This window comes from Cydia amplana, chromosome 5 (assembly GCF_948474715.1).
Source record: "Cydia amplana chromosome 5, ilCydAmpl1.1, whole genome shotgun sequence".
In the NCBI taxonomy this organism is placed as follows: domain Eukaryota; kingdom Metazoa; phylum Arthropoda; class Insecta; order Lepidoptera; family Tortricidae; genus Cydia; species Cydia amplana.
The window spans coordinates 13,804,590-13,826,617 of NC_086073.1; the positions used below are offsets into that span (position 1 = coordinate 13,804,590).

At 38.5% G+C, this 22,028-nt stretch overlaps 2 protein-coding genes across 3 annotated transcripts in view; one reads left to right on the forward strand and one right to left on the reverse strand.

Moving 5' to 3' along the window:
- The window catches only part of LOC134648380 (dedicator of cytokinesis protein 9), a 58,673-nt gene that overhangs the window by 22,271 nt on the left and 14,374 nt on the right, over positions 1-22,028 (forward strand). The window contains exons 23-30 of the mRNA XM_063502909.1: positions 1,150-1,367; positions 1,925-2,161; positions 2,587-2,916; positions 2,982-3,061; positions 4,707-4,827; positions 5,389-5,487; positions 6,075-6,205; positions 7,312-7,453. Of these exons, the coding sequence (XP_063358979.1) occupies positions 1,150-1,367; positions 1,925-2,161; positions 2,587-2,916; positions 2,982-3,061; positions 4,707-4,827; positions 5,389-5,487; positions 6,075-6,205; positions 7,312-7,453 (1,358 nt within the window). The remainder of the gene's footprint in view (positions 1-1,149; positions 1,368-1,924; positions 2,162-2,586; positions 2,917-2,981; positions 3,062-4,706; positions 4,828-5,388; positions 5,488-6,074; positions 6,206-7,311; positions 7,454-22,028) is intronic.
- LOC134648343 (venom acid phosphatase Acph-1-like) lies at positions 8,216-21,674 on the reverse strand. Of its 2 annotated transcripts, none has more exons than XM_063502855.1 (10): positions 21,618-21,674; positions 19,160-19,275; positions 15,595-15,662; positions 14,461-14,568; positions 12,658-12,739; positions 12,256-12,413; positions 11,313-11,495; positions 10,824-10,944; positions 9,790-10,013; positions 8,216-8,475 (listed from the first exon to the last, which is right to left on the reverse strand). In XM_063502855.1, exons 1-10 carry the CDS (start codon positions 21,647-21,649, stop codon positions 8,326-8,328), a joined length of 1,242 nt encoding a protein of 413 aa, XP_063358925.1. In that variant the 5' UTR covers positions 21,650-21,674; the 3' UTR covers positions 8,216-8,325. The 2 variants fall into 2 exon arrangements, with proteins under 2 accessions (XP_063358925.1, XP_063358926.1); XM_063502856.1 differs by lacking the exon at positions 21,618-21,674 and adding an exon at positions 19,757-19,999.

Consider the following 22,028-nt stretch of genomic DNA (forward strand, 5'->3'; position numbering starts at 1 on the left):
TGATGCCTGTCTCCTACCCGTTCTAGACGACAAAATTACAAAAGCATAAGAAAACTAAAGGGTATAACTATCGCATTTTCTAACTTTAAAAAGCTTCTTCATGACAAAAAGGTGCTGCACTAACTCAAAGTAAATGGAATAAGAGATAACAACACTTGAATTGACTAATCGTTTAAATTGAATTTTCTTACGAGAGACAACTAATACTCATAGAGACAATTCTAAAAAAGCGGCCAAGTGCGAGTCGGACTCGCCCATGAAGGGTTCCGTATTTAGGCGATTTATGACGTATTAAAAAAAAACTACTTACTAGATCTCGTTCAAACCAATTTTCGGTGGAAGTTTACATGGTAATGTACATCATATATTTTTTTTAGTTTTATCATTCGCTTATTTTAGAAGTTAATACAGGGGGGGGGACACACATTTTACCACTTTGGAAGTGTCTCTCGCGCAAACTATTCAGTTTAGAAAAAAATGATATTAGAAACCTCAATATCATTTTTGAAGACCTATCCATAGATACCCCACACGTATGGGTTTGATGAAAAAAAAATTTTTGAGTTTCAGTTCGAAGTATGGGGGACCCCAAAAAATTATTGTTTTTTTTCTATTTTTGTGTGAAAATCTTAATGCGGTTCACAGAATACATCTACTTACCAAGTTTCAACAGTATAGTTCTTATAGTTTCGGAGAAAAGTGGCTGTGACATACGGACGGACAGACAGACGGACAGACGGACAGACAGACAGACAGACAGACATGACGAATCTATAAGGGTTCCGTTTTTTGCCATTTGGCTACGGAACCCTAAAAACCCTAACACAATTAGGTTGCGTTGTTTCATCACAGAGTTCTTATGGCCACCTCCTGTCTTCATCATCATATCAGCTCGATGGTACCATAATATTGCATTGTCACCCGACTTACATGTGTATGCAAAATTTCAGCTCAATCGGAAACCGGGAAGTAGGAAGTATCAAATTTAACTTGCAAGATTGGATTACAGACTGACAGACAACGGGACAGGTGAAAGTAAATAAAAGCTTGTAAAAAAAACCTACATTTTAATATTCTTACTAATTCACAACACCTTGATATGTTTTTTCTTCCTGCAATATCACTCTGACAAACCCCTTTTGTTTGTAGAATATGCGCAGAACAATTCCAGTACATCGGTCGCAAGCGCATCCTGTCCGAACTAAAGGCGACCACGCCCGAGTGCAATGGCAAGCCGAAGCCACTCAAAGCTAGAACGTTGCCGGCTAGGATGAGCCCGCCTGACTTCTCGAAGGAACCGCCTATTATCGTCGAGAAAAATAATACCGTGAATAGGGAAAATCTCGCTACTGCGACGGTTACCACCGGTAAGAATTACTGTTTTTAGTTTAATCTTCTTAGCACCACTTGCACTATTCCTCTAACCCGGGGTTAAACCGTTATCCTAGTGTCAATTTGTACTGGTGACCATGGTAACTTCAGGTTCAACCGGTTAACCCAGGCCATAAATTCGCTATACGTTTTGCAGAGTGCCTCCCACATTAGTTGTCAAATGTTTGGCAGAATACCGGGCACAACACCTCGGCTCACCGGGGTCGCTCCCAGAAGTCGTCGGCAACGTCAAGGGTCTGCTAGGCTTCTTGTTAGAGCTGGGTTGGCAGGAATAGTGCCGCCAACCCATCACGCAAAATAGGCGCAATAATATGACGTCGAGTTGCGAAAACCAAGCCCGCGAATACCTATACCTATACCTAGTTGTCAAATTCGAAGCAAATACGAAGCCAATGTCAAATTAGTTCGATATCAATGCTTGTCGATATCAATTTCGATGACCCTTGAATTTAATTAAAGTCATCTATTACATACTTTACTTGATTTATTACTAGATTTCCCTGGATTAATAAGTTGTATTTTTCCCCAATAGAGCTAGAAACCATAGCCGAGCACGCCGTAGTTACCTCCGGTTGCCTCGCCACCGAGGTCGGCCTCACCATAATCGACCGCACCTGCCTCTTCACCAAGAACCTGGGCGCGGCCGAGGGCGCCGCGGCCCGCCCTTATGTCAGGCTACTGCAGTTCCCTCAGAGCGAAACGCTTTATAAGCACCTGTTTGCTGCCTTGAGGGCTTATATCAATCAGTTCTCGGAGACGTTGTTTGAAGGTAAGAAATTATTTGTAAATTTTTCATAGTATCAACACATTTTTAGAATAAGCCACCAAAGTCAGTATCACCATAATGTAACAACAGGCCGCACGTGCCTATCTAGAAGAACTTGAGGCTACTGAAGTTCTCTCAGAAAGAATCGCTTTATAAGCACTTGTTTGCTGTCTTGAGACCTTGTATCAAACAGTTTTCGGAGACATTGTTTGACGGTAATATATTCATATAGAAAGATTAGACTTGTACAGCAATTATGCGTATACCTCAGGGGCCCCTGGTCTCGTAAAACGCGCCTTTTATGTATTTCAATTTCTGCAACGGTTACCTAGAACTCGGCAGATTCGCCCCTCAGCAGTTGTACTCCTCGTGTTCTTAAGTTCTTATCAACATGATAGCAGTTACATTCAAATGATTTGTATTACCAGGTGGCAGCACATTATGCGCGGGCGTTGTAAGCGCCGTAGTGAGGTTGTGCGAGGCGCGTGCGGCGTGGTTGCGTCGCGAGGCAGCTGCCGCGCTGTACCTGCTCATGCGTGCCAATTACCAGCATGGCGGCGGCGGCAGCCTCACCCGCGTACACTTGCAGGTACACCCTATGTGCAGGCGTTGTCAGTACCGTAGTGAGGTTGTGCGAGGCGCGTGCGGCGTGGCTGCGTCGCGAGGCAGCTGCCGCGCTGTACCTGCTCATGCGTGCCAATTACCAGCATGGCGGCGGCGGCAGCCTCACCCGCGTACACTTGCAGGTACACTCTATGTGCAGGCGTTGTCAGTACTTTAGTGAGTTTGTGCGAGGTGCGTGCGGCGTGGCTACGTCGCGATTCAGCTGCCGCGCTATACCTGCTCATGCGTGCCAACTATCAGCACGGCGGCGGCGGCAGCCTCACCCGCGTACACTTACAAGTATGAGTACATTGCAATGTCGTGTCTTCGACTGAATATTGATACTTACACGTACAACCTTTTCTGTTCTCATCTTGTACCATACGTATTCTGTCAAAAAAAGAAATTCTATTCTATACAAGGTGGTTGATTGTAAATGATAGCATGTATTAGCTAGCTTGGTATGATTGGAGGCTGTGAGTGCCGTAGCGAGATTAAGGGTCGGTTGCACCAAACTGTTCGTATCGTTAAAGAGTTCGCTAAATTTTTATGTATGGAAAGTTTCATAATAAAGCGCCGGGGCGCGCCGGCTGACGTTGATCAGTCTGTCAAATGTGGTTGGTGCAACTGGCCCTATGTGAGGCGCGCGCTGTACCTGCTCATGCGTGCCAACTACCAGCATGGCGGAGGCGGCAGCCTCACCCGCGTACACTCTATGCGCAGGCGTTGTCAGTACAATGATATTATATAACCATAGATAGGTTATACTCATACTTGAGGAGCACAAAAAATACTTCCATATTTATTTCTGTGCCTACGAAGGAATCTGTTATTTTTGATTAGTTTTCTCATTACATCCATCTTTGTCACACTCGTTGTTAAACATAAGGTCGTCTCTTTCTCTTTCGGTGTGCGGGAGCTCGTTAGCACGTGCCCATTTCTCGTTTGTCCAGCCGCGTCTAAAGGAAACTTGTCCAATTTGTCACAAGATAAGCGCTTCAATTTTGGAACGCCTATAACCTATCTTGAGTTATAAATCATTGTGTCAGTACTGTAGTGAGGTTGTGCGAGACTTGGATACGGCTTGTGGCAGATGTGCTCGTTACGACGAAGTCAGAATAAAATAGTATATCTTGATTACCACAAAACTTGTCATTTTAGCGTTTTTTACCAATAACTATTTTTGGCTTACTTTATTGAGCCTCACTTAATTCTGTTATCGCAAGAAAATCACAGGTTTTTTTACAAAAACAGTGCGATTAAAGGCACTTTTACTATAAAACTGCATTCATTCCTAGAATGGCCGAGTCCATAACTAAAATTACATGACATATGACCTACATTATTAATCAGCATATTTTTTTCTCTTACAAATATCGTCTTTTTATTAAAATTTAAGCCATTGATATAAATACACACAATGGCAAATTCATAAATATGTAGAATATAAATTGTTTAACTTAACTAAAAATATACAGGACGTATCTATAAGCACATGAATTACATAATTTACGAAAGCAATTAATACCTTACTACCACCTAACTAGTTTTCGCAATAATTAAGATCTATCTGTTTATAGTTTCGGTTTTCCTCGTCAACTGTGATTGTGGACCAATGACCTCACCAAAACGCGGTAAATCGATCAGTGCATTGGACAGTGCCAAGCGCTAACGGTACTTTAGCAGTTCTCTTATTTTACTGTGCTACCGAAATTCTTCGAGATCATTGTTCAGTTGCCATCTTTTCATAGAGTTACAAACACGTTAAGATTCTCTTAGAAATTCTATTCGGTTTCTCGGTTATAAATAACACAAATTTGTATTTATCAATAACACGCTTTTTTTGTTTGGATGTCTAGTGAGCCTAGATATATTTATAAGTACATATGTATATAATATAACTTATATAAGCTTCTCAAAATAATTTTAATTGTTTATTTCGTAGGTCATCATAGCAGTCTCTAAGCTACTCGACACATCGACGGCTCTCAACTGCAAACGTTTTCAAGAGTCCTTGTCTGTGATAAATTGTTTCGCCACCGGCGACAAGGCGATGAAGGGGACAGGTATGTTTAAACTATGCTCTGCATTATAGTCATGGTCTGGATTGTTTATTAAACTGTTTTAAAATATTTGATTCAATGGGTTAAAGCATGTCTCTGGTGATTAAATATTTTTATGCCACAGCAATAAAACATTGGTAAATTTAATAATATTCGCCAATGTTTTAATACCTTGGCAATACGAGGTGTTTTTGGTCGAGGGCTGCGTATTTTTTCTTACGATAATAATCACAAAATACTGACAAATATTTGACTTTCCCCTAGAAAACATCGACATCTGTTCAGCAAAAATGTATCAAACATCTTTTGTCTCGCTATTTGGTGGTTGGTCCCATTGTAAAAGTTGCTCACTGTGGCCTATAAATTCACGTCGCAAAATGTACTATATCGTCAGGGATAGTGCAATACCGCGTAACTAACAAATGCAGTAAGGTCCAACTTCCTTGTACGGTGTTTGAATTTCGAACTCTTTCGACTTTGTTAGTTACGCGGTATTGCACTATCCCCGACGATATGTATGATATTGATCGTTAGACTATAGAATATATAATGTTGGTTTCACAGGGTTGTCAACGGAGGTGGCGGAGTTGATGCGCCGCGTGCGCACCGTGGTCGGGGCGCGGGCCAGACTCGCTGGCGTCGGCGGCAGTGGAGGCGCGGCGGGTAATTTGATTATATAGGCCTTCTGTACCTGCTCCTGTGTACTTTCTTTGATGCCTACATTTGTGTCAACTTCCAGAAATTGGGCATAAAATATTATTAGTAACGCTCAGACGCCCTAGTGCAGCGGTCGGCAACCTTTTAGCAGCCAAGGGCCACATAGTAGTTAACGAAGTTGACGCGGGCAGTACTTTGATTATATAGGCCTTCTGTACCTGCTCCAGTGTACTTTCTTTGATGCCTACATTTGTGTCAACTTCCAGAAATTGGGCATAAAATATTAGTAACGCTCAGACGCCCTAGTGCAGCGGTCGGCAACCTTTTAGCAGCCAAGGGCCACATAGTAGTTAACGAAGTTGACGCGGGCAGTACGGACTGTTAATATTCATGACTTTATCAGACATTGTCGTTTGTCAATATTACATACAAAAATAGCCAGGGAGGCTCGCGGGCCGCATGTGACAGATTCGTGAATGCCGCAGGTTGCCGACCGCTGCCGTAGTGGTATCAGTACCCACTCAATATTCGCACGCAACCCACCAATGGGTCGCGACCCATAGTTTGGGGCTCTAACAATGATTTATTTGTAGGAGCGGGCAGTGTGCATTTAGCGGAGCTACAACACGCGCTTGCCGCATCATGCCGCGCGACGCCGCGCCTGCGGCACGCATGGCTGGCCACACTGGCCGAGCACAACGCGAGGCAGGGCGACCATGACGAAGTAAGTATACGATCAATGCATAGAGAAATATAGTAGACAAGAGTGCTCGCTCCATACATCAGTTAGCCAGCGGTCGGCAACCTTTTAGCAGCCAAGGGCCACATAGTAGTTAATGAAATTGACGCGGGCCGCACTTTGTTAATATTTATGACTTTATCAGACATTGTCGTTTGTCAATATTACATACAAAATAGCCAGGGAGGCTCGCGGGCCGCAAGTGACAGGTTCACGGGCCGCGGGTTGCCGGCCGCTGAGTTACACTATTAATTTCAGTGTAGATGTAGACATCTAGCATAGAGTAGCGGAACTATCAGTACTGCTACTTGACAATAGATGTAGCAGTACTGATAGTTCCGCTACTCGATGCTAGATGCTAATAGTCTTTTTGGTACTAAAACTGATGTATGGAGTGAGCAATCTATGTATTTTTTCTCTATGATCAAAGTAAAGAAAAGTTATCAAATATATTTATATTACCTGACCCGCTAGCATGACTTGCGTTGTCGCGTGCGTGCATGGACGCAACGCCTGTCATTTTAGGGGCCTGGAAATACCATTCAAAGCACAATAAGTAATGACAAAGTAGTGCTTCGTAATTTAATATGTAAGTAGCATAATTTTTTGTAGCGAATACCTAATTTTTTTTTACTAAAAGTGTCAACATTTGTCACTAATTGTAAAGTACTTTTTGAATGTGGTATGTTTAATTTTTCATAGTTTAGAAGAAGAAAAGTAATCCAAACGACATATTAGGGCGTTTTTTTTTTGTTGTCCCCTACACTTTTTTTTTCAATTTTGGGATTTTTTATGTTATTTCTACTCAGAATCACGAGCTCTTTCTATCTTAATAGGAGAAAAAAAGTGTCCTAAGGTTTTTATTTCCATTACGTCACCATTTTTCATAGACTTTGTATGGCGGTCGCGGAATGGAAAGATCGAAAAATGTATGGAAATTTTGGGACACTTTTTTTCTCCTATTAGGATAGAAAGAGCTCGTGATTCTGAGTAGAAATAACATAAAAAAATCCCAAATTTGAAAAAAAAAGTGTAGTGGACAACAAAAAAAAAACGCCCATTATGCGTCTGACCTAACATAATCTTTTTAGGCTATGTGCTGTCAACTTCACATCGCAGCACTGATAGCCGAATATCTAAAGCTGCGTGGTAACCTCGCGTGGGGCGCTGACGCCTTCACCGAGATCTCCATGAATATCCCCAAAGACGAGACCGGGCTCAAAATTGACGAAGGTAAGTCCCACAAGTTAATAATTCCTAATCCTGGTATATACCAGGAAGAGAAGTGGTGTGAAGGTTTTCTTTTTCCCGTATTTGGTGATTTTTGAAGTGAAAACTTCTTTAGCGGCGCTGGCTTTTTGAGGTGGGGAAAAAATGATAAACTCGAGACAGCGTAAGGCGATCACGTGACCGTAAGGTTTAGATGGCCACTCATTTAGATGGCATTTAAATCAATAAAGAAAAACTCAATGACATTACATGAAAAAGGTTCTAATCTTGTAGGGCTGAAATACGAGGATCTCACAGTTACATTCTAACTTTGTATCTTTGAACTCTAGTACTGGGGAATAAAACTCAAAATATCATGACCAAATATATTTAGATGCGAGGTCTGCAAAGTAACTTTACAATTTCTATTCGAATTTTAAACAATTAACGCTACAAATTTGAATTTCGAATTTTAAACAAGCTCACTGGCCAGCAATTTCGGAACTAAAGTTTTTCAATAGAAAGGAGGATGGGTCAATTATACATAGTGCTGCAGACATTTTGGACTGGTCATTGAGTTTTCACTTCTGTCGGCACTCCCGGAGTGCAACACGTGGTTTTTTTTTTAGCTTATTTCAATGAAAATTAGTTAAGTGACAGTCAGCAGCAGAAATAACTAAGCGGGCCAAGGTCTTGATAAAAATGTCTTTTAGAAGTTATTGTTAACACTGTATTCGCGCTGCTACTTCTGCGGTTGTCTGTACGTTTAATTGAACTAAACAAAAACTCAATACAATAATGTGCTTTATTACCTGAGCCGTAAAACCCAATACTAATTTCAAACCACAGCCTTATGCACTTCGTCACACTAACACTACACTATTTCACTACATATATCAAGTGGTAACAAGTTCGCATTCCTTGCTAAAGTCGACCGGCACCATTAGTGAGGTGAGTTCTTTGAATGTCTCTAGGGGGCAGAAAGCGTTGCAGCCAGGGACCTCCATCAGGCGTGGCTCGGCCGAATCGTCGTCCCAATAGTAAATCTGCCAAACAAAATATGATAAAGATAAACCACAAAACATATTAAAGAGATTAGAATGGCTATCGCGCACAGATAGTATCGGAACCGGTGTCGCCGCTCGTTCCTCACCACATTTACTAACACTCGCGCAACGGTAGTAAAAACTAGCTAGCGCCTTGTGTGCGTGGTGAATGGATACGCCTCCTTTAAACAGATTTGACGTCTGGCTTGTTAATCTGAACGTTATTGTGGCACAAAAAGGCATGTTTATAGTCTGTCAAAGGTCTGTTTGATTTCAAACATAGACAGAGAAAATCATACTATCTTTGTCTTACACTAGTACTAGCACTCAAAAGAAAAGGATGAGTATAGTTTTTTTGTTCCTATTTACTGACAAGATTTGGTTGACCCAGTATACTTCATTTTCGGTCAGCGCAGGCGAGTAGCATGCGAGCGTTTGCTCAAAACCCCGCGGCGACACGTACCCTGCTCGCATCGCCATTCTACTTGTTCTGTGAGATAAACCATCTTATTATTATACATGTACAGTCAGCAGCAGAAGTTGCTAAGCAGGCGAGATGTTCAAAATAACCTTGACGCGCTCTTATTCTTTTAACAATAAAGTCGCGTCAAGATCATTTTGAACACCTCACCCGCTTAGCAACTATTGCTGCTGACTGTACCTAACTCGGTCTATCTGTAACCTCACAACTGAACTTTTGAACTGATTTTGAATCAATTTGACATCTAGAAAGATTGAGCCCCAGAGAGTCCTTTGCGCGGAATGACCGAACCGACCAAGGGCAATCGTAATTTTATAAATAAAATTATAAAGACCCAAATTCTTGCCATCGAATTCTTTGCGATCTGAGCCTGTTTAATGATTATCATTATCAGTGAATTAATGAACATTGATAAAATTTCGAGTTTTAAAAAACCCGTCTTCGAATTTGAACAACTAGGAAAAGAACGTCGTTAGAGATAATGATTGACACACATTTCGGTACACTCTCCTTTTACAATATCCAACAACGAGTAATGTTATTAATATATATAATCAGGAACAAACCTTGACGCTCATACGACAAAAGGTCTAGAGGTGAAAGGCCCCTAAGGCTTACTTGCGGAATATTTTTTTGAATCTTGTCACTATGCTTGTGGTAACTTATTGTAATATGAAAAGCGGCATAATCGGGTCTGACATACGTATTATTAAGTATCCAACCAAGAGAGCAGTTACTGACCGGTGTATGTATAAATGTACATCGTGTGTGTACGCTCGACCAATACATTATATGACTGCGCACAGATTCTTTAAATATATAAGAAATGTAACCTTAAAACCAAACTGCTGCTCGTACGTCAAAGTACTTTTTTCGTTCGGTTTCGGCAGCTTTTCGTGTAATTCGAAAAGCAGCGCCGCGCCTGGGTCGGGCATGCGGGGAGGCGCTGCTACGCAGGCGGCCAGCAAAGCGGCCACGTTTACGGGGGTGCCTGTTCGCACTATCACACGCCAACTCGAGTTAGACGCCTCCTTTATTATTTGTTGGAGGAGAGCCCCTGAAAGTATGATAAATAATACATTAAGGGCCAGTTGCACCATCCGCATTTGACAGACTGATCAACGCCAGCCGGCGCGTCCCCGGCGGTTTACTATGAAACAAAAAAAAAATTCAATAATATTTAGCGAACTCTTTAACGATGACAAACAGTTTGGTGCAACCGGCCCTAAATAATAGAGACGTTTTTGCATAACGTAAGTTCGTGAGTTTTTTAGGATTCCGAGAGATTAAATTACTTTAAATAGGAGAAACAAAGCGTGGAACACTGATCATCATTTAGTATGTTTTTGAATCCAAAGATAATAAATACATAAATAATCGATTTCTATATCATATGAAACGACAAAAAACATTCTATTTATGCATGTTTTATCATAGTTATGTTGTAAAAGTGTAAATAGGTACATACTTGTATAATGAATAATTATATTACACGTGTATGACTATCGCCACTAGAGTTGAAGTTACGCACACAACAACAAATTCTTGTAATGCCAGTGAGATACATATTGAAACAAGGGTTTTTTTTTGTACCGATAGCAAGTTGAACTGCCAACTGCAAGATGGACCAAAAAGTTTCTTCAAGTATTTTTTAAATTTTCACTCTATATATCTTTATATCGTGCACTTATGCCACATTCACTCATTTATTAAATACCTACTGTTTTTGCGATTAGTACTAGCAATATTATCTTACACTATCATTCACCTCAACTCTCCTGGCTATATCTATACTATACCTATTTCTTATTCTACTACTATAATTAGACTAATGTTCCATTAACTTGTTATGTTTGTTTTAACTTACCACCACTTAGCTTCTTCAACAAATTGTCGTGAAACATCATCTGGTACTCCACGTGCGCAGCCGCGATCAATTTTCTTTTCACATGTTTTGCCCATTTCGGGTTCGCTACTTTGATATCGTCCTGAAAACACGAAAAGCGTCCGTTTCAGTTACGTATTTTCTTGTTATTTATATTATCTATTGCGGCATTCTTAGGCAAACCATTATATCTGCCTGCATAAATATTCCAATGGATTCTTGACAATCGACAAAGTGATAAGGGAACGTCTGAATTGAATTTTTTAACGAAAAACATGTATTGTACCAATGTACCATGTGACTTTCTGCTATATTATAATAAGCCACTATTAACACTAGCACTTATCGGTTTACTTATTCACGCCAGTTTTCGTGTAGGTGTTAAAATAATCACATTTCGCATTGTTGTAGAGTAGACGAATTAATTTCATTTGACATGGCATTAAAACGTAGTCATTCTGAATTATTTACCTGTATTAGGAACAAATTGTTTAAATAGTAAGCGTCTTGCGGCGTGCTGTAGTTGATGCTCGTCATCTGAGCGATCTTGTTGAAGAGATCTTTGTAAGGCAGCAATAAGCCCTCTTTTATGTAGGCGTCTAAAATTCTCTCCTTTTCTTGATTGTATCTCGGACAGTTTTCTTCATAGAGAAGCTGTGAAATAAAGTAAGAACTGTTATAACTAACCTGACTGGTAGAAGTAATTCATATTAAATAAATAAAATAAATAAAAATACGTTTATTACCAGAACACAAAAACAGTACAGTATTGGAAGGAACAGAACAGTATGGTAACTTAAAACTAAAAGTATGGTACATTTTTAGTGTTTGGTAAAAGGATACCAGTCTCAACATATGCTAGGTCAGCTGGTGATGCCCAGCGTTGATTTTCAGACTGATCCTTTTGCCAGGCTATATATCCTAAATACTACAAAATTATTAAGTATACAGTTGGAAAACTACGATGTCATTTATTTGCGTGCGAGATGTGCGTGTAATATTTAGTAGTGTGAGTAGTGCGTGTGTATATGTATCGTAGGCTAATGGTTTTGATGTAGGTTGGTAAAAAACAGGAAAAATTTCTTTGTAAGGATTAACAGGCGAGGAATGTAGATGCTACTATCTATTCTGTAATATTGTATTGCATATAAGTATGTATGCATAATAAAAAATGGATTTAAGTAGATGAATAGTAAACGGGCTATACGCGATCTGGTTTATGATTACGAAGGTACTATACAACTGACAGCAAGCAGAATCGGAATGGAGCACGTGATGCGTTTTATATGATTACAGAAAACTGATTAAAAACTGAAATAGATATACTTAAAAAAAAGTCTTCCAGTAGCCGAAGCCGGACTCGACCCGACGTCTTCAGGTTTCGCGTCTAACGGCAATATTAGCTTCAACTTACAAAATCCTTATCTCTCGGTGGATAGTTGTACGGCACCGGCTGCCAGCTGAGCGTGTCGTTCCATACTTGCTCCTGCGGTGGCGGCCACAGCCCCGCCGATATCAGGAGAGCTGTCATCTTGCTTAGATCCGTGTTCGACGCTATCACGATGCTGTTTTCTGTAATAGAAGTTATACTTTAAACTATTTTATTTTAAATATCGCAACGATTCTAACGTGTCCAAAATCTGTTGGCATGAAAGCATAACAATGTTTTATTACAGAATTCGTTCCGTTTGCGTCATAAGACCAGCTGTATGTGTATAGCATAACAACTATAGCATCGTCACGAGAACCAACTTACATGTGTATGAAGATCAGGAATAGGCGCTAAAATTCAATAAATATAAGCTTATAAAATTACCTTGCTCATAATAAGGTCCCATGAAGTCATTATATCTTTTTCTAAGTAATGCGCCCATCTCGTAAGTCAACATCTTGCCCTCCTAGAAATGCAAAGCTTAATTAGGCACAATATAAGTTCTAAGACATGAACCTAAACACGAACAACTAGCACTAGATAAGAAAAAGCCCCTAAGATGGTATGTTTAAAAATACTGAACCAGGAACTGAACCTGTAAAGGCTAGTAGCTAATGGTCATCCAAAGAAGCGGAAATAAAACATATATCATCGTGCGCGAAACCTTGAAATCATTTCGTATATGCGTACACTTTTTAACATATTGTCACGTGGAGCCACAAGTCATATATCATTATTAGTGTCGGCTGTAATCTACGTCTTCTATGCGTATACGTTCCTGTTCTATCATTCACAAAACATTTTGTCTCGGCTGTGCGCTTGCCTCTAGTATATCCTGATCCCTAGGTTCTTTAGAACTATGCGTAATCGCAGGTTCTACGCTGGCGATGGATTTAGATAATCTTTGTAAATAGCACGTTTGGAGCCTCACGACCTTCGCGAGGTCCCTCCCGGATCGGGAAGTTGACACTTCGTTACAAACTCATTTGTCCCGTTTTGTCTCTTCACATTTACCGTTCCTGGTAGTTACGATACTTGCAAATAGATGCGGGCTATGATTGCAGTACACGGGGTGCAATCATAAAATTATGCCAGCATTCCTCCCCTTCCTTTCAATCGTTCGTTATAGAGAGAAGAGAGAGAGGTCTTCCTTTCAATCGGCGCTTAATACTTAATTGAGTAACTTGTACCTATAATAATATAAATAACTTGAATAAACTAGTGGCTTTGCCTGTAGCAACCTGTAGAAATGTAGACTTCGCGAACCCCTATGACTCCGGTAATTTGGAAAAAAACGGAGATTCGTATTGTAGAGAAGAATATCCGATTATAGAAAAGCATTTTTGCCCAAAGTTCGGTCAAAAACTTCCTAATTCTCTACATAATAAAAACTAAACAGATCCCTGAACGCCATAACACGTGCACTCGTGCAGCGCAGTTGTATTATAAACTTGATCCAATTGTTGACATCCCGTAAAGGAATTGTAGGGGGTACATTATATCAGCTGCATTATTTGTAATGTACTGAGCTGAGAGCAGTCACCACAAGGACGGCTCGTCGTTTGTCCCGACTGAATGGCATAGCGTCACCACGGGATAAAGCACCAATGCAGCAGAAACCTCATTCAAATAACTCGCGAATCCCTCAAGTTTTGAATGACGCCAGCGATTGGTTACGGCCGGCGGATAACCAATTTTTCTGAATCGAGGAACTACGCTCATAAAAACCTATTGTCAAAACTTTATTCCGGTGATTCCCACGAAGTCGTAATTGAAATAGGTTTTGGCTGTGACCTATAGTGGTATCGTGCAGATATGGAATTAAAATCCCACGGTACCTGAATGTAGCTTTGATATCATTTTGTGCATGTTCGAGCGATCGAACTGTTTATAGAGATAGTTACGGTATAAAAAGTTGCTACAAATCGCCATATTTGTACATAACACTACGATGGTGACAATTAGGGCGCGTGTACACGCGCCCTTAAGCGGACGGTCGGCCTAATTTTCAACATAATTATTGTAACCTATACAAGCGTCTATGCTTTCCTCTTAAGCAAGGAAATATATGCATCTCCCTAACTCCTTTCATATTAGCGAAAGTTTCATGAATACTAAAGAGTAACCGATTAGACTAGGAAATATCCTACTCTATTGTATTCAGGTATAACTCTTAGAAGAACTTACATTAGTAATAGCACCGGCGCCGTAGGGCGCGAAGACGTGGTCCGGCGGCGGAGTTCCCAGCATGGCCAACTCACGCTCACTGGGCGTTCGTTCACCATGGGACATTAGCTGAAACATTACACACGTACCTGAATACCATCCTTATTCAAAATCCAAAGAAATGTTCAACCAGAGATTAATATATTATTGTTTGCTGAATTTCAATTTCAATTTATTTATTTCCTTTAAATACAATTTTAACATTACAACATGTTGTTCGTAAGAGTAGGAAACGATTCCTACTAGTACTGTACTAGTAAAAACTGTATGACGGCAGGAAGCACCACCTCTCCCGGATCATTATTATTATTAAGACTAATTTATAGATAGACGCTTCATAAATGTAGAAATTCACCAAGCTCTTTAGACCTTTAACTCCACCCAATGCTAGATGTACCTATAATCGAATGTTTTTCGATTACAATTTTGAGGCAATTATAATACTTTAATCTTCCTCTTAATCTGCCAAATGAATAGCTGTTTTCTCTGTATGAATTAGAATGATACAAAAATCCAGCTCGGAATCCAGTTACAATACAAAGTTATTATAAATTCGCGCATGCCCTATTTCACGCTATGCAAAAAACCCAATTATATATGTCACCGTAAAATTGTAAACACTCGTCATATTATAATCTCGCTAGTTACATTATAAACTGACGGTAGGGAGATTATAATCTAACCTAACCTACGTTTGATTATAAACTAACGTTTGATTATATACATATGTACAATTATCCAATTATGTAAATGAAGGTTGATTAAATATACTCAATGGCTGCGTATATTCCTATATTGTTCATGTAACGTAACGTTTTATCACGCCTCAGAGACGAAAACGTGAAATCGCCTCCATTAAAATTACTTGTTCATGAGTTTATCAACCTAAACAGAATAAATTCTCTTGCATTTGCTATATGGTCTTTATTCTACTATTTATTTCTTGATATTATCTATCTTTTTCTTTATTACTTATTATCTAACAGTGCATGCTACTTTTCCTACTTTCTTAATACCAAGATACTAAGAACTGTACCTATGGACATATAAGTTTGTTTGTATGAAAAATCGTGTAAAAAAAGTTTGTTAACTCACCACATGTACTTGTCGTAAGACGGTTACTTCTACGTTGTTATCTTTCATTAGGATCACGGCTACGAGGGCTGGATAGAAATAGAAAGATAATCAATATTTTTATGTCATACGTGGCATTAAACTTAGTTGTTTCTTGCCGGATGAAATTAGGTTTTTAGGCCTCTTAGTGCATATTCGGCCAACCAAAAAATATAGTATGTATATTTCAAGAGTGTTTTATGCAATGTTCTATAGATCTTTCCTGTTAAGTCAAATAGGACTTTATTTATTAAAAATGATTCTATTATATATGTCGCAGGGAAATGATCAAAACAGAGATTTGAACAAATCTCTAAGGGATATGATCAAATCACGCAGGATGTTAAAATGGCGAATCAATATCATCATTTCCCTAGAAAAATTCAGTCACTTGACCAAATCACTGACTCTGTTTAGTGAAAAGCACTGACTTAATATAAAAGAAATAGACACACAAAGCAGAACAAAAACGTCAAGAAATGTGGATCCCAATGACGTTTCACACCATTTGCATTGATGATAAAAACGCTTACGTAAATTTTGAGTCAAGATAAATGTTTCGTACAGAAAAGAGCTTAATGTCGTAAGCATTAAGTGTCAAATTTGCAAACATAAGTACCAACACTGTTAAAAAATTTAGTCCGATGGCACTAAACGTAACGTATTTACGTCAAACAACGTCAAACGAGAATAATGAACGAATGGAGTCACTTTGGTACACTTTAATATGTATTACTGTACAGGAAAACCAATTGAAGTAATAAATAAAACAAATTTAATTTAATCGGAAACTCAAATAAAATTAATTCGTGGTTCAAATCAGGGATCGGAACCGGTTTTTTGCAAAAACATAGAAATAACCATATTTTTCGAATTATTTTATACTTGAAATGTAGCACTCAGTTGTGTTTTTAGGTAACGACTTCGTATTATTAGATGGCCCAATTAGAAATGAAGTAATTAGCAAAGAACGAAAAAATACCGTTTCCGTTCCCATACAAAAAATACCGGTATCCGATCCCTGGTTCAAATTCAAACAAATCAAATTTTTAATTCGTAAGTATACGTCTTTAAATACTAATTTCCTTGAAATAAATTCTACTTATTAAATAACTGTGTATTTAAGATCTACATTTACTCATAGCGTGGGTGCACGGGGACATTTAGATACTGATTGGATTTTTTTTATAAAGTCTACCTATACTTTATAAAAAAATTCCTGTGGTTGTCACTGTGTTCCGACAGGTTTAGCATTTACAGTTAGTCGATATAAGCCCTTATTGGTGGTGTATATGTCGGAAACAGGGAAATGGGCCGAACACACAAGTGCCGTTTTGCCTTGTTTAAAACTGCATCACCCCTATCTCTTGCTATAATTAAATAGCAGTCCACTTTGCACGTCGCATAGGTTTTCTTGGAAATCTTGAATTTAAACATAATATTATTTCTTATGAATTCCATATAAAAATATAAAAAAATATTGACCTCACATCGACTCATTAGATTTTTGTTCCTTAACATCCCTTCTTTGGTACTAACAAATTAATTTATTCAAAACCATAAAATTACCACCAGATTACATAAATTATGTAATACTATCCAAAGAACTAACCGAAAGAAATACATTCAATCCTTTTTCCTTGTTTTATCATTGTTATTTTTACATATTTTAACGGCACATTTCGTAATTGTTGACAACTTCACATTTGAGCGTTTCAAACAAGACTAAACGAAAAAGTAATGCATGATCTGTTTTGACATCACTTTTGTGGGGCCATTTTTGGCGGCTGATTGGGTATCCAGTTCTTTATACTATATCAATGGTGAAAAGACAAAATCGGCCAATAAACGCGAAACGCTTTTTCATTTCACTAGATTTGTTTAGGAATTTGATAAAATCCCTAACCACGACAGTAGGTTGACGAAACGACCTTAAAAAGTTAACTAGTTTTATCATTTCGCTAAACAGGTTTAGTGAAATGATAAAGTCTCAACTGGAAGATGGTACATATATGCGATTTGATTAAATCTCTGAACGGTTTAGTGAAATGACGAAAGCAAGTACAGAATACAACAGTTTACTCTACAGTTAAGCGATTTGATCAAATATCTGACTAGATTAAGTGAAATGGTAAAATAAAATGTCAATAGTACAGTAGGTATCAAAGTTGTTTATTAAACTTTGTTTATTATTTTAATCGAATACAAAAATAGGTGGTTGTTTACTGAAACTGAAACATAATAATTAATTATTAAGAGGGATTGTCTTTTTCATTATTATAATTATACCATACTTTCTTACTACAATAGACTATGGTAAAGTAACCTTCTGATGGTAAAGTTGCCAGTTTTGACGGTAATGAAAAACGAAGCTACAAGTACGTAAACGTAATTTTAATTGAGTACTTTCCTGTACTTCAAATTAATTATTTCACACCGTGCACGAAATAAAGCACCAGATAATTATTAGAAAAACATAGACAGCTGTTATTTTAAACATAATTTCTATTTAATAAATCAGATTGAAATGTAAAAAGTATGCGAGTTGACCGTGACGTCACGTCACTATACAGGTTTTCATATAAATTCCATATTAGGAAATCGTTTTGACAGTTCTAAAAAAGTAGCTGATTTGACTAGTAGGAAAGTAGCCAATTATTTGTTAAAACATATGTAGATTTGTGGCATCTTGAGTTACACAAGACATTATATTTTTTACAGGCACATCTATTTGTTTTGCATTGTAGTTTGGACTTTTTACAGGAACACTTCTTGAACCCCTGACGTCCAAATACAGATAACTTAGCTGCAATTTCACGTAGACTGTACTTCGTAGAGGGTTCTAAAGGACCTCTGTCTACCTTAGGGACGTCCAATAACTTGATTTGATAAGCAACTCTTTGAATTTGTGCAGAGAAGTTTCTTTCATTTTTTCAGCCAATATTTTCATAAAATTTCACTTAATCTATTCAGAGATTTGATCAAATCGCTTAACTGTAGAGAGTAAACTGTTGTATTCTGTACTTGCTTTCGTCATTTCACTAAACCGTTTAGAGATTTAATCAAATCACCATACGAGTATACCATCTTCCAGTTGAGACTTTATCATTTCACTAAACCTGTTTAGCGAAATGATAAAACTAGTTGACTTTTTAAGTTCGTTTCGTCAACTTACTGTCGTGGTTAGGGATTTTGTCAAATTCCTAAACAAATCTAGTGAAATGAAAAAGCGTTTCGCGTTTATTGCCCGATTTTATCTTTTCACTAAACAGAGTCAGTGATTTGGTCAAATGACTGAATTTTTCTAGGGAAATGATGATATGGACTCGCCATTTTAACATCCTGCGTGATTTGATCATATCCCTTAGAGATTTGTTCAAATCTCTGTTTTGATCATTTCCCTGCGACATATACACGCCTCACCAAGTGATTGAAGCAAACAACGTACACAAGAAATAAGTAACTTCCAAAATTAAAGGGACGCATCTGAAATTATCAAATTTTGAAAAAAAACGTGGGTCGACAGTTAGATAAGGTAGAAAATTACCGGCGATGAGCGAGACGCCTACCAACACGCCGAGGCAGCAGCAGGTGTGTTCGGTGCGCAGGCCCGGTGCCGCTTCCGCCGCGTTGGTCGGCTCCTCCTCGCGACCGCCCTCTTTCCTGCGCAAACGCATCCATTCACTAAACCTACTGCACCTAATCAAATACTGATCAGTCAAATACTGCCGCTGGAGTTTCCAAAATGCGAAATTTCTACAAGGCATAATTTTGGAAACTTCGCATATTTTATTTAGGATCGAGATTAAATCAGAAAACAAAATACAAAACAGAAAAATAATATTTTTTCCAAAAAGTTCGGAGTTCATTTCCAACTTTTAGGAATATTTTTGCAACTTGCACATCATCCCAAATACCTACCAAGTTTTCGACTCTCAAAAAGTTTGCTTAGTAGACTCAAGTCTTTAGTCGATAACGACTTTTACAGAGCCCTGATTTAATTTCGTATTAGTGCCTTCTTATCCTAATGACTAACATTTCCGTAATTAACCGTTATTGACATAATAACAATGTTTTTCACAACATTAACTAGCCAAGCCACTAATAGCTGTAGTATGGGATTTATGCTTCACTTGTGACTCACATTTTCCTCCGCCTTGTAGGCAGTTCTACATTGTAATCTGATGCTCCAGTCAGTTTTTCCGGTAATATTTTGGGACATTCACAACAGAGTCATATATCACTATATCACTGTCCGTGGCCAGTATTGGGTGTAATGTAATGGTAACAGGAAGCGCACGGATCGCCCGCCGAGATCCCACTGAGGCGCGGGACAGGCAGATTCACGGTCGCCGCGACCTGTCCGCTCAGATGATTGACTTTGTCCAATCGATTGTGCCACGGCACCTATTTACTCATGCGCACGCTTGACCTATACGGTTACAGTTGAACGATTCTAGCCATGTACTGGATCGCTTCCAAATAAGTTAATAATAGTGTGTATAACTACTTAATGCACTTGGTAAACCTTTATACCAACTTCAAAATGCTTAGTTAATTATCGATGCTAGTTCTATATACTAGTGATCACTCAAAGATTTGCTTGTAAAAATATGTTGAGATTAACTATTTTATAGGCAATAGGTATTACGCCCTACCTTTATATAACCTAGCGATTATTTAAGATATGCTATGTGTGAATTTCATACTTGTCTTCAAAACAATAGTTACAAAAACACAGTCAATGTTGGGGGCGATCACTAGTATATAGAACGAGCATCGATAATTGAGTTTATCGATATAGGAAGTCCCTACCTGTTAAGAAAATTTGCCCCACGGATTCCTATGTCTGCTCATAAGCATCAGATGTGGAAGAGAGAATGGGCCTGTAGCCGTACCCTACTAGGGTGATGTGATTTGTTTGATAGTTAGCATTAAACAATTGCACTCGTGCGAATGCGCGATACCTTCCGTCTGCTCAGGGTTGCTAAGTGCATTTCATGATGCATTTAGGTACAGTCAGCAGCAGAAGTTGCTAAGCGGGCGAGGTGTTCAAAATTACCTGAACACGCTCTTATTCTCTTAACAATAAAGCCTCGTCAAGATCATTTTGAACACCTCGCCCGCTTATCAACTTCTGCTGACTGTACTGATTTATTTACACTTAACTGTACAGCTATAGTTTCTTTGTACCTTGAATCGATAGAAATTTGAAATATATTTGTTAAGTAAACAAATATAAAATAAAAAGCGGCCAAGTGCGAGTCGGACTCGCCCATGAAGGGTTCCGTATTTAGGCGATTTATGACGTATAAAAAAAAACTACTTACTAGATCTCGTTCAAACCAATTTTCGGTGGAAGTTTACATGGTAATGTACATCATATATTTTTTTTAGTTTTATCATTCTCTTATTTTAGAAGTTACAGGGGGGGGGAACACACATTTTACCACTTTGGAAGTGTCTCTCGCGCAAACTATCCAGTTTAGAAAAAAATGATATTAGAAACCTCAATATCATTTTTGAAGACCTATCCATAGATACCCCACACGTATGGGTTTGATGAAAAAAAAATTTTTGAGTTTCAGTTCGAAGTATGGGGAACCCCAAAAATGTATTGTTTGTTTTCTATTTTTGTGTGAAAATCTTAATGCGGTTCACAGAATACATCTACTTACCAAGTTTCAACAGTATAGTTCTTATAGTTTCGGAGAAAAGTGGCTGTGACATACGGACGGACAGACAGACGGACAGACGGACAGACAGACAGACAGACATGACGAATCTATAAGGGTTCCGTTTTTTGCCATTTGGCTACGGAACCCTAAAAATACTGCCATTTGACACAACCTACTATTTATGATATGCTCATTTCATTTTATTTAAAAAAAATAAGCGTTAACGGAGTAATAAAGTTGGGTTGTTGACATTATTTCAAGCTTCTATCTATACATTCTTAAAGCTTTACCAACTTTTACTAACTACTACTAAACTAACGTACTTACTTGATACAGATTATGCTCGACAAATGTACCATTTTAGACTCTCATACCACTTATTTCTTTACAGATTTAAATGTGGTATGGCTTTGGTAGACATTTATACTTACAAATATTTTTCACATTTTACTACTACTGTCTAATTTGATATACTAATCTGTTTTGCTATTAACACACGATAATAACACAAATAACACGCGCACAACATGAGCCACAGAAATGATATAAGTAATTATGATCTCGTAAGATCGTCGACACGTCAGGTACTTGCTATTATCTCTAATCAAGATGTAATTAAACTGCAGGGAGATAATTCATTTTTTATTATATGTACATGTTATATAGGTTCTAGTTTTGTAACTAACCAACATTGAGCTAGTGTGGCAATACATAATACTCTACCGTATACCGTATGTG